Genomic DNA, 13,266 nt, shown 5'->3' with positions numbered 1-13,266 from the left:
AAGTCTGTCATCTTTTATTCTTGTCATTTTAATGAATTTAAACTGTTTGTGTACAGTCAATCAATCACTCAGTTATTTTCTAACCCACTTATTCCTGAACAGAGTTACAGGAGTCTCATCTCATCTGCCACAGGGGGCACGGCATGAATAAACCCTGGACTGGGTACCAAATGCCTGGAGTAGTAAAAGAGGGAGACATAAGAGTAACACATGTACAATCCTAACTTGTTTTTTTTAACACTTTTTTAACACTTTTAACACTTCATACTAGTAACAAGCAAAATACTGATATTTTGTTTAAATAACTTTACATACTGTAATGGCTTCAAGGTTCTGCAATACCTTACTCACATTCCTTTAAGAACAATCAAATCTATTTACTAGTTATCAGTAAACCTCCATAACACCCTGTGTATTTCAAAATTCTACATTGAGGTTCAGATTCAACAACACTAAGCAACATAAACATATTAAAATATAAAATACTGTACTATTAAGTGAGATTGACTGCCGAGTGTTTACAGCACAGCAGAGCATTTACTTGTTTCTAACACAGTACAGAATAAATTGTAGCTTACATGGAGAAAGCTGATGTAAAACAAATGTCAAATGTGTGTTTTGTCAAGAATTGTAGCTATGTAGAAATATCCTGTACACAAGGTTCTAGGTCTATAGTCCAAGCAGTCAGCAGGACACTGTCTCCAAGAAAGTATACTTCTTGCTGCTTTTTCTGGCATGTACCCTTTAAAGCATTTAACCTTCTTGTAGTATTCTTACAATCATGACGAAATAGCTAGTCATTACTAAGTTCACATTGGGATTCCTCGGTGAGTAAACAAGTTCAAATTGGATTTATGTATCTTACCACAGAGCAAACCGCTTACCATCTTTGCAGATCTCATATTGTAGCTGAACAACAAGCAGCACCTACAGCATCTGTTCCACACAGGAAAGGTGGTCTATCTAAGTCAAGTGTTATATCAAAACTACAAAGCTCTTTCATTTCACCGGCATATTGATTAAGATTATCCTAGTCCAGTTCATTAGAGTGTGCCGAGTAACATATGTGTCATCATTAAACAGTATATGTGGAAAACAGGACAGAAAGTGAATAAATTAATAAAAAGACAGTGAGACAAGACATGTCCCTCATGATTCCAGTAGCTTCAGAAATTAAAATGATTACTTTAGGATTTATATATAAATAAAAATAAATATTAATTTAGTCCTTCAATACAAAAAGAAGAATAGGAATTAGTTTAGGACACAATAATATTAAGAAATGACAGGCGATTTTCCTTATTTCCCTGTACGAATTCTTTCATTTTTGATTCAGGTCTGGCTTTCCTTTAACGCGAGGACTACATTTCTCATAAAATGTAGCATGAATTGGGAATCGTGTAAGAGCAGAGTTGAGTTAGTGTGTGGGTCCAGACCTTGCCAGTTTTAACATCTACAATTGATACCTGAAGGAAATCAGTTATTCTTGCAGGTTTTGAGACCAATAATTTTGGCTTTGACAAAGGCTTTGGCAAGTCAAGACTTTAGTCAGTAAGCAGAGTGAATTACTGACAGAGAAAATAAAATGATTGTGAGGTTTGTAGAAAGTTACCCAAGGAAGTATTACTGAGAAAAAAATATTAAAAAAGAAATCTGAATGGCAATGGCATAGCATCATGTGGCACAACTGCTCAGTGACTTCTGATATATTTTTTATTTCCACATTAAAAGGTAAATCATGTGAACTGCACAGTTTTTTTATTTTATTTTATGAATGATGCATTTGTCAGGCACATTTCAATAAAAAACTTTGTTTATACCAGCTGCAGTCTTATTTACGTGATCAGAATGCCAAGAAATACTTCCAAACCATCCTTGCTTAGTTACAAAAATTTCTTTACAAAACAGAATTCTACAAATGTAATATTTGTTGGGAATCTCTACCTCAGCCACTTTGGGAAACAAAGAAAATTCAGAATGAACATGCTTTATTTGTTTAATTTTTTACATTTAATTTTTTATAAAAGTGCCATTACATGTCAGGTGTATGAAACTGATCTTGTCTACTTGCCGTAGTTTGTAGAAAAAAAATATTTGTTAGAGTACAAAAGTCCATCCATCCATCCATCCTCTTCCGCTTATTCGGGGTCGGGTCGCGGGGGCAGCAGCTTAAGCAGAGAGGCCCAGACTTCCCTCTCCCCGGCCACTTCTTCAAGCTCTTCCGGGAGAATCCCAAAGCGATCCCAGGCCAGCCGGGAGACATAGTCCCTCTAGCGTGTCCTGGGTCTTCCCCGGGGCCTCCTCCCGGTTGGACGTGCCTGGAACACCTCACCAGGCGTGCAGGAGGCATCCTGATCAGATGTCTGAGCCACCTCATCTGACTCCTCTCAATGCGGAGGAGCAGCGGCTCTACTCTGAGCCCCTCCCAGATGATTGAGCTTCTCACCCTGGCTTTAAGGGAAAGCCCAGACACCCTGCGGAGGAAACTCATTTCAGCCGCTTGTATTCGCCATCTCGTTCTTTCGGTCTCTACCCATAGCTCATGACCATAAGTGAGTGTAGGAACGTAGATCGACTGGTAAATTGAGAGCTTTGCCTTACGGCTCAGCTCCTTTTTCATCACGACAGACCGATGCAGAACCCGCATCACTGCAGATGGCGCACAGATCTGCCTGTCAATCTCACAGTCCATTCTTCCCTCACTCGTGAACAAGACCCATACAAAAGTATTTTTCTTAATGTTTTAAGGCACCAGTCTGCCCAACTGGAATCCTCTGACCTTTTAGATTTCAATATGGCCTTGTCCTTTGTAAAATTCATAATGATAATGTGCTTTGTGAAAGCAGCTAAATAAAGTAGTCTGATCCATTGTTACACTGTGACAGTTGCGGTAAGAGGACCTGCATCATGATAGGTGGTTTTAATCAATAATTATGCTGTCACAGTGAAGTCATTGCTGTCAGAATAAAACCACAACACTTTGTTGGATATTGTAGATTTAGAAAAATGGCTGATAGAGAACCCCATTGACAAAGAGATTTGCAAAAAAACTGTAGAACAGAAAGAACAAAGATTATTAGAGCTTTGTCAAGACATACAGTACACCGTTTAAGTCTTTTTAAATCTCCTACTTTAATGTAACATATTCTGCTGTAACCAAAGATATTTCGACGCATCTACAGATAAATGAGTAATATGTATGCTGAATGACTGTAACAACGTGTATAATAATTAAATAAACAGCATACCACATACAGTCTTTCATATTTCTTTATAGACATGTGGCAGGAACATTGTAAAATTGATTTCTGTCTTACAGTGTTCACCTATTTGGTTTTAACTGCAAATGGACATTCTTCTCCAGGCAAATGAATAAGTTTTAATGTCTTTCTCTAATTATTAGATGTTGAATTTTGTAGACTGGGAGGCACCTATTGTTGATTGTAGACAGAAAGGGATGAGTCTCTCTGTTTTTGTATTTCCCTTAATAATATTTAAGCTCACTGATAAATGGTATCATCACATCCATGGAATGTATGTTGTTCTTTAGGACACATAAAAAAGAACGTGCTCAATATGAAAATAGAGTGTTGTCTGCTATTGTTTCTTTATCTCTTTAGTTTTTCATTTGTTGGTAAACTTTTTTGTTCCTTTTCACTTTTTTGGATGATTAAAGAACTATAAAAATGCATTTTTCAGTTTATGACTCTGAAGAAGACAGAGATAGAATAGTTACCAAATGTATCTGCAAAACTATGCAAAAAAATGTAAATCTGATACAATAAATTTAAATTCCCTTGTATTACATTCAGTTGTGCAAAAAGTGGTATTAAGCTGTCATTGTAAATTATGTGTTCTGTGTGCTTTTACTTTTTTTTATATAAAAAAGCAAATGCTGTGTTGTGTTTAATTCCACCTTTTGAAGTTTGTAAATGTAGGTCACTTTGTTTTATGCCTCATTTTCATTGTTGGCATCAAAACATTTTCTATTTCTTGTAAGGATATTATCAAAAATCAACACATCAATTTTACATTAAAATAATAATTTGTGGTTACCATTTTCCTTTCAATTTATTAGCTATGTACAAAATTGAACACCAACAAGGAGGTAACTTTTAACTAAAGTTCTGTAATTGACCAGTTCCCCTCATCTTGCGTGTCTGTTTTTTGGTCACATCATATAGACAGTAGCTACTTCTTAACAATGAAATAAGAAGTAAACAATGGAGACTTTTAAGTTAAGGAAAACAAAGTAATCTGTTGAACTTTTTTTGGATTGTATGTTGTTACACATGGCCAACACATTGGCAAAACAAAACTATATGCAAGCTTTGCAAAACTAAGGTTTCTTACTCTGGTAACACAATTGGACACTTAAACAGATCCCCCAATTAACAATGGCAGCAATATGTAAAAAGTAGTAGCTAGATGTAGAAAACTGTAAGAGAAGCCATGAAACAACTAGAAACTTCAGCAAATGTTTCTCTGGAGGGCTGACACAACTATCCACCCAAGACTGTCAAAAGTGGAAGTTTGAATATTAAAGGACCTGACAGAATGTTGTAACCAGGAGATCAATTAAATCAAAAACACAGTAGAAACAACACAGCAATGAATGTCAGAAATGGGTTCTGTGAAAACAAAAAATATGATATGGAAAATAAAAGGTCTTAATCAGAACTTGGAATAATGATTAGAATTTTAAATTGAAGCCAAATAATTGCACCAACCAGATGTGTCTCAGATTTCATCACTGCAGACACGCAACCATAAATGTACAAACCTTTCATGGTACAGATGAGTATGTGATGGTAACAACATTGATTATTGATTCCGATTTTAAGATGATCCGTTTTATATTTTAAACTGCTGACATGGAATGCAATCACACGGCACAAAACCTATGTGACATTGTTCTGGAGCTGGAAAGTCCACTCATTATTATTTAAAAATTGTCCATAAAAATTGATATCTATTTGTAAAATATCTCACTGATCATTATGTGAAATAATCATTGATAGAAATTCTACTTTCTAACTTGATATTACCTTTGGTGAAACAAATTTTCAGTCTCTGTATTCTCAATATTGTTATTCTGTATGTCAACAATGGCTAAGTTAATAAGTAAAACAGAATAATAAACAAAAAGAAGAAATGCAATGAGTCACAGGTGGTGATCCATTGATCACTGGGAAAGCTAAGACTAAAAAGTACAATATAGCAACAATGAGGCTAAGACAAACACTAATTAATTACTCCAATACAACTCTAGCAAAAAAAAGGACAATGCAAGATGGTCAGATTTGCACAAAAAGAAGGAAACAGCACATAAACTAAATTCACCACTGCACTTTGTATCTGTAAATATTTGTAATAAATTAGGTTTAAAACTTATAAAAGAGAGCTAGTTGTTGTTTAGATACTAAGTGCTTTAAACTCAAAGACATCACCAATAAGTTATCACAATTAGTGCGGAAGGGATTGAAAGAAATCTTACAATACAATTTGCTATTATAAATGTGTGCCTATTTTCTAAATTAATGAGATCAAAATAAATAGACCATTTACAACACAATTAGTGCATTTTATTTAATATTTAAAACATATAAATAAGTATTACACTAGCAACAAAAATATTGTGCTTCATATAAAACATCACTTAAATGTCTAACTAACAGAAGCAAATATAAAATTCCCTGCCGATGTACAATAAAACACAATAACAAAATAGTTTCTACTTTCACTATTAGTAGAATGACTTTATTTGTGTTTAGATTCAGAAATCAAGCCGCTTCATGTGGTGTTGGTCAGTATTGATGAGTGAAAAAAGGTAATGCCATAGTTTTGTCTTTTAACTTTTACCACATGTAAACTAAAATAATACGCTGTTTTGACATTTGCTTTTATGATTGCAAACAGTTATGAGCTACATTTTTGAGGTGTAATATATGTTGGTAATATTATTACTTTCAAATTGATATTTAACTGCAGCTTTAAGAGGACAACATGTTTTATTATGGATTCTTTGCAGTTTTTAACTAAGAATAAATTCAGCTATAAGTCACACCACAGCAGCACCAGACCAGAAAACACAGTCAACAACCAGACAGATGTAAGCCAATACTGAAATATACAAAGCATTAAAAATGAAGATGCGATCTTTGCAGATTCAATTCTGTCATCACTGTATACAGTATAAACCTTCCGGAAGTATACTTATTAGAAACATATGATTTATTCAGCTTTTATATGACCATTACTTTGAACTGAATACATAGATAAACAAACTTCAAAACAACAGTTCCATATAAATAATGAACATAAAAGATTAGGAATAAGAATAAGCAGAAGCACATTCACAAAGTGATCAAAAGGTATTAATAACCCACAACAAAACCAAAGGACAGTCAATGCACTCTGCATACCTACTGCTAAAATTATGATTAACTTTTAATATACACGTTCCATTCTTTTTTCTTTAGAGAATTGCTGTGTGCTTACCAAAAAGACATACTGTTCAAACAGCAAGAACTAATACTAACTAGGCCATACAAAATATACTGTAACAAAGACATTATTACCCTCAGCTACAAATAACAAGCAAACAGTCAAACACTTTGCTCTATATACTTCATCTGGTACCATACATAAATAATATTTCTTGTGTTAAACATCAAAATACAGTTATCATTAAAGGACTGCCTACGTTATCCATGATGTTAATTTAATAAATGTTAACAAATACACTATTGGGAGCCAAACATGACTTACCATGTTTATGGATGAAACTGGTCCAATGCTATTTACATAAATGTCCACGTCTATGACTGTTGGTTTAACTGTAAAACAAAAAAAAAGGTAAATGCTAATGTTTGAAGCATTTTTAAAATCTTTTAATACACCATTTCAATGCAAAACTAGAAATCTGTGTAAGGTAACACATTTATTTTTAGCAGTGCTTATACGGTTATTGGGTCACAAGGATTATAACATAAACAAATAACTAGTAATGAATAAAAAGGCAAAAACACATAATGCAAATCTGACTGATTCACTCATCAACAAAAACACTATTCTGTTTAACTAAAACGTTGAAATATGGCAGGATGGTACATCTGGGGCAGTAGATATTCTTACTATATATATTTTTTAGGAGTAAACACCCCCACAATAGAATCCCAAAATCTCAAAAATGCTTGACAGATTTGATTGAAATGTGGCGATGTCGAAGAAAAAAGAAAATTAACCAATATGTGTTTGTTATTTGTTGTTAATAATGCTCTAGTAAGTAGGACATTCTAATGCAATTTGTCTCTGATTCCCCACAGTGCTGACAGCGATTGCATGGAGAAATAGGGCATGTCAGTTGATGCAAATGAAGTATGTCTGCAGAAGCGAAATAAAATGAGCAAAGTTCGGTGAAGCTCAAAAAAGGCACGTTTAGCAAGTGCTTTCCAGAGGCTGTGGCTTTGAGCTTAGTCAATTTCTCACAACTGATCCAGTAAGAAAGGCATTTAATATATATTACCCCCACCTTGCCCCTTTATCTTATCTACAACCTAGTGTAAATGCCAAACTGGGGACTACAATTCCCATCAGCCACTGTGCTGCTCAAGGTGATGTCATCAGCACTTTCAAAGTTTAAATAAGAACACCATCAATAAAAGCATTGTATCATCAAAGGTAGCAACTGCTTTTACCTCCACCACTTTGGGATAACAAATGCATTGTCTTGTTGGATTAGATAGATAGATAGATAGATAGATAGATAGATAGATAGATAGATAGATAGATAGATAGATAGATAGATAGATAGATAGATAGATAGATAGATAGATAACTTTATTAATCCCAAGGGGAAATTCACAATTTCGATTACAGCATATACCTTAGAATATTAGAACATTAGAATAATATAGACAAGAATATGCCATTCAGCCCAACAAAGCTCACCAGTCCTATCCACTTGATACTTCCAAAAAAACATCAAGTCGAGTTTTGAAAGTCTCTAAAATCTTACTGTCTACCATGCTACTTGGTAGCTTATTCCAACTTCCTAATGTTTGTGTGAAATTTACCCTTAACAAGTTTCCAACTGTGTCCCTGTGTTCTTGCTGAACTCATTTTAAAATAACAGTCTCGATCCGCTGTTCTAATTCCCTTCATAATTTTAAACACTTCAGTTATGTCACTTCTTAATCTTCTTTTCCTTAAACTGTATAGGTTCAGCTCTTTTAATCTTTCCTCATAATTCAACCCCTGTAGCCCTGGAATCAGCCTAGTCGCTCTTCTCTGGACCTTTTCTAGCACTGCTATGTCCTTTTTGTAGCTTGGAGACAAAAACTGCTTACAGTACTCCAGCTGAGGCCTCACCAGTGCATTATAAAGCTATAGCATAACCTCCCTGGACTCCACACATCGTGCTATATAACCTAACATTTTGTTTTTCTTCTTAATGGCTTCTGAACACTGTCTGGAAGTCGATAGCTTAGAGTCCACTATGACTCCTAAGTCTTTCTCATAAGGAGTACAGTGATCCCTCGCTATATCGTGCTTCAACTTTTGCAGCTTCACTCCATCGCGGATTTTAAATGTAAGCATATCTAAATATATATCACAGATTTTTCGCAGGTTTGCAGATTTCTGCGGACAGTGGGTCTTTTAATTTATGGAATTTGCTTCCTCAGTTTGTTTGCCCAGTTGATTTCATACAAGGGACGCTATTGGCGTATGGCTTAGAAGCTACCCAATCAGAGCATGTATTATGTATTAAATAAAACTCCTCAATGATATACGATATGCTTCCCGCGCGGTTCTTGATTGTTTGATTTTCTCTGTCTCTCTCACTCTCTCTGCCTGACGGAGGGGGTGTGAGCAGAGGGGATGTTTGCACAAAGGCTGTTTGCCTAGAGGACACGGACGCTCCTCTACAAAATGCTGCTTTATCACGGTGCTTCGGCATACTTAAAATCCCAAAAGCGCGTATTGATTTTTTGATTGTTTGCTTTTTTCTCGCACTCTCTCTCTGACGTTCTCTGCTCCTGACACGCATTCTTTGAAGAGGAAGATATGTTTGCATTCTTTTAATTGTGAGAAAGAACTGTCATCTCTGTCTTGTCATGGAGCACAGTTTAAACTTTTGACTAAAGGGTGTTATTTCATGCCTAGAGGGCTCTAATAATCTTAACAGTGTGGAAGAGTTTATAAGGGCTTAAAATATATAAAAATAACCATACAAACATATGGTTTCTATCGCGGGGGATTCTGGAACGCAACCCCCGCGATCGAGGAGGGATTATTGTACCCTCGATTTTCCAACTGCCAATTGTGCATTCAAACTTAACATTTTTACTTCCTATGTGTAATACTTTACATAATACTTTACTTCACTGGCTGCCGGTTAGATTCAGAATCGATTTTAAGATTCTCCTCCTAACCTATAAGGCATTAAACGGTCTAGCCCCCGCCTATTTGAGTGTCTTGCTCCATTGTCACAATCCCCCTCGTGTTCTTAGATCCACAGATCAGCTGCTCCTAACCGTTCCCAAGGCACGTTTTAAAGCTCGTGGTGAAAGGGCTTTCTCCATCTGTGCACCCAGGCTCTGGAACTCCCTGCCCTTAGTGGTTAGGCAAGCCGCTTCAGTCGCCACATTCAAATCTCGCCTAAAAACGCACTTCTTCACATTGGCTTTTAATTCTTAACCTGTTTCATTTTCCACTTGTCTTTTGCTATTTTCTATTTTATTTGGTCCCTTGACCTGTTTTTAGTATCTCTGTTTTAATTCTCTCTTAATGTTTATTTTTAATATTTTGCTTTTAGTCCTGCTTGTTGTAACTGTACAGCGCTTTGGTCAGTTGTAATGCTGTGTTTTTAAGTGCTCAACAAATAAATATGGTATGGTATGGTATTTACTGACATTAAATTTCATCCACCACAAATTTGCCCAAGCCTGTATGCTATCTAAGTCCTTCTGTAATGATATAACAGATTCCAAATTATCTGCTAATCCACCTATCTTGGTATCATCTGCAAAACATAACCAGCACTGTCAGAGCACTGTTATTCAACTTTTCTGATTTTGGGGCCCTGTTTTACCTTCTTAAGTATCTTGACAATCCACAGACAACATTTGAGGAGAATCAACAATGATTTGAAGAGCAAAGGGAGTGGGTACCCTTGGTGAAATGAACACAGTTCAAAATGAGGAAATATATTGTGCACTGTTGTCAATCTCTTGGGTGAAATACATTCAATTATTGTCACATGTGACAATAATTCTGAGATGAACTGATTAAAATACATTTGTTTAATCAGTTTATAGCCTTGTCTTTTTGAAAAAGCCGACACTGTTGTCAACCTGCATATTGTCATTAACTTCACCATACCAAACAACTTCTTCTTCTTTCATAGCTATTCCTATTTTTATATGGGGGTCACTATTTTTTTTTCAACTAGACTTCTTCAATAGAGGATTTGGCAGATTTATTTCACAATTTTTGCTTTAACTGATGCCAATCCAATCAACAGTAAGCATTAAGCACATTTTGACTTAAAAAAAATGCAAACAGGACAAAAAGAACAACAAAAAAAAATCACTGTAAATTAACCAATGAAAACAATCCACGACTGAATAGAAAGAAGTGCGATATTTCAGGTCTTTTTTTTGTTGTTTTCCAGAATGTGATATGAAGAGAAGGGGACGGTGCTTTTGAGTGAGTAACACTAATTACTAACTTTTGTATGTTTTCTTGGTATATATTTATTCAAAACCACTGAATACTGAGGCAGAACTAATTTCTAGCTTTGATAGTAATAAAGAGTCGACATTTTTGACAATTTTTAGCTTTGAATGAATCAACTTTAAATTATCTTTGTAACATTACCGAATTCTGATTTAATACGGAGTACTGCTGCAATCTGTTTCACACCAATACCACCAAGGACTGTTTGTAGCATGTTCAACAGGAAGCAGCTTACCCTTAATTAAAAAAAAAACTACACAACTACAAGTATTGTATCCAGAAAAGTACTTAGATAGTTATATAGTAATTCCGATACATACAATTAACCAATGGCACTATAGCTGAAGCCTGTTTATTTACAAGTTTATCCATGTCAACTCAGTAGCAGAGTTGATAATGACATAATAATGTCTTTTTCTGAAACTAGCCCATTTTGTTAACTTTCAGTATAGTGCTCATCCTTCCACTATTGGTGACAACAATTTGCTTTCATTACATGTAAATACATTATTAGGATTAATGTTAAAGTACTCAGTGAGAAGGTCTCCTAATGTGCCCACTTGCTTTGACATCATATATTCTCTCTTGAATTCTAATAATAAGTTGAAGTTTGTACTTCACTGGGCTCCTTTCACTCCATTTCTTCATTAACGATGGGACAATGATTTGATTTGAAAAGAAAGATGTTGTAGCAACTCCTATATATCTTCTTTGACAGACCAAATAAAGTAATTTCCCAAATAACAGTGTGATATTTAATGTATTCACATGACCATTTTAAAGGATTTCTTTACAATCTTACATTGAACAGTAGACATTTTTAAATTAATAATATACTGTACTGTTTAGACAACAGGAAAATTAAGAGAAATATCCTACATTCCCCCTTGGGACAAATAAAATACTATATATCTATTTTATTAAATCGTAGTGTGCAACTGTTGTCAACATTATTGTGGTCAACAATACTGGCACCTTTGCATTTGGGTATATCATGTACAATATCTTTACAAATAATTGAAAATGTACCAATTGTTCATCACAATACTTTGATAGGATGCCCTAAGCTGCATATCAAAAAGATGTCTGTTAAAGTAGTTTTCTTTTTCACAGAAGTAAATTAAAATATGACCTGGACAGTTTTAAAGACGCTCCTGTGCAATGACAATGACAACAGCCGTCATACATTACTTGTAGCCATCTATAAGCTTCTTGCATCTTTTTCCAGCTCTTGAATGATGCCTTTTACCAATAGAGGGTTTCAGAACTTTTTAAAAGGTTTTAATAGGATTTAGATCAGAACTTACTGCTGGGCAGCTTAGCACTGTTCATTTCTCCCCTTTTAAACCATCCCTTTATGCTTTTGGACATGTGTTTTGGGTAATTGCCCTGCTGGAGGACCCATGATCTTCAATTTACACCTAGTTTTCTGACACTGGGTTAGATTCTGATCTAAAATGCCCTGGTAATTCACAAATTTCATGATTCCCTTAATGTGCGCTAGGACTCTAGTACCAGAGATATGTAGCCAAGCAGACTCACAACATTATGGGATCTCCATCATATTTAACTATAGCTACGGTGTTAATTCCCTTATAAGCTATATTTTGTTCCTTATAAAAAAAAAAATGACTACCATATATACTCATTCTCCCATGGATAAGTCGGGGCTTGATTTTACCATATAATTTCCCGTATTTTATAATGTCAGTCGTATAAGTTGAACGTGGAAAACTTACACTATTGGTCCAAGAGATTATTATATGCTAACGCTCACTGAGAGAGTAGCCAAGGAGCACACTGCCTTTTTTTTATATGTATTGTACCTATGTGACCACATGGTAATACCCAAACTATTCCAAAGTGACATTTGCATTGTTTTGTGTTTTTTGTATTTCATGCCCTCATACACCTTTATTGTAAGAGCATTCAATCATCAGAAAATATGAAACTAGTTTTAAATTAAAAACTGTTGAAGTGGCGAAAAAAATTGGTACCTGTGCTGCTGCAACAAAATTCAATGTGTCTGAGAAGCTGGTGTGAGACTGGAGGAAGCAAGAAGATGTAAAAAAAACAAAAACTGTTGCATTTTTAAACGGGCATACAGTATAAGTTAGTTTCTGATTTTATGATCATTTTTTTGGGTTTCAAGACCTGACTTATACGCGACATACTTTTTCAGAAAAATTTTGGTTTCTCTAGGTAGACGTGGGCAAAAAAACAATTATGACATTTCCTGTTTATCTTTCAACAGTGGGTTCATATTCACTTTATGCCAAAAAGCCCTATATGATTTAGTGTGTAGTGCATGGTAGAGATTGAAACCACCACTTAAGATCACTTGAGATCAACTTTAACCTCTTCTGATGTTTTACATGATGTGTTTTTAAAGTTCACAACAATCTTCTAACACTTCTTTGATGATTTTTCTTGTTCCTGTCACATGCTGGGACATTCTTGACAGTTCCATGAGCAGGAAATATATTAATGATATTGTTAACTGTGGAAATAGGAATCCCAGGG

The 13,266-nt window shown here is 35.0% G+C and overlaps 1 protein-coding gene across 1 annotated transcript in view; it reads right to left on the bottom strand.

Annotated features, from left to right (window-relative positions):
- Positions 1-13,266, bottom strand: part of LOC120523410 (gamma-aminobutyric acid receptor subunit gamma-3) — a 1,280,683-nt gene that overhangs the window by 1,031,603 nt on the left and 235,814 nt on the right. Inside the window, exon 3 of the mRNA XM_039744699.1 lies at positions 6,772-6,839. Within this exon, the coding sequence (XP_039600633.1) occupies positions 6,772-6,839 (68 nt within the window). The remainder of the gene's footprint in view (positions 1-6,771; positions 6,840-13,266) is intronic.

Source organism: Polypterus senegalus, chromosome 2 (genome assembly GCF_016835505.1).
Source record: "Polypterus senegalus isolate Bchr_013 chromosome 2, ASM1683550v1, whole genome shotgun sequence".
In the NCBI taxonomy this organism is placed as follows: domain Eukaryota; kingdom Metazoa; phylum Chordata; class Cladistia; order Polypteriformes; family Polypteridae; genus Polypterus; species Polypterus senegalus.
Note: the sequence above shows the minus strand (reverse complement) of the source record. Positions and strands in the feature narration are given on the sequence as shown.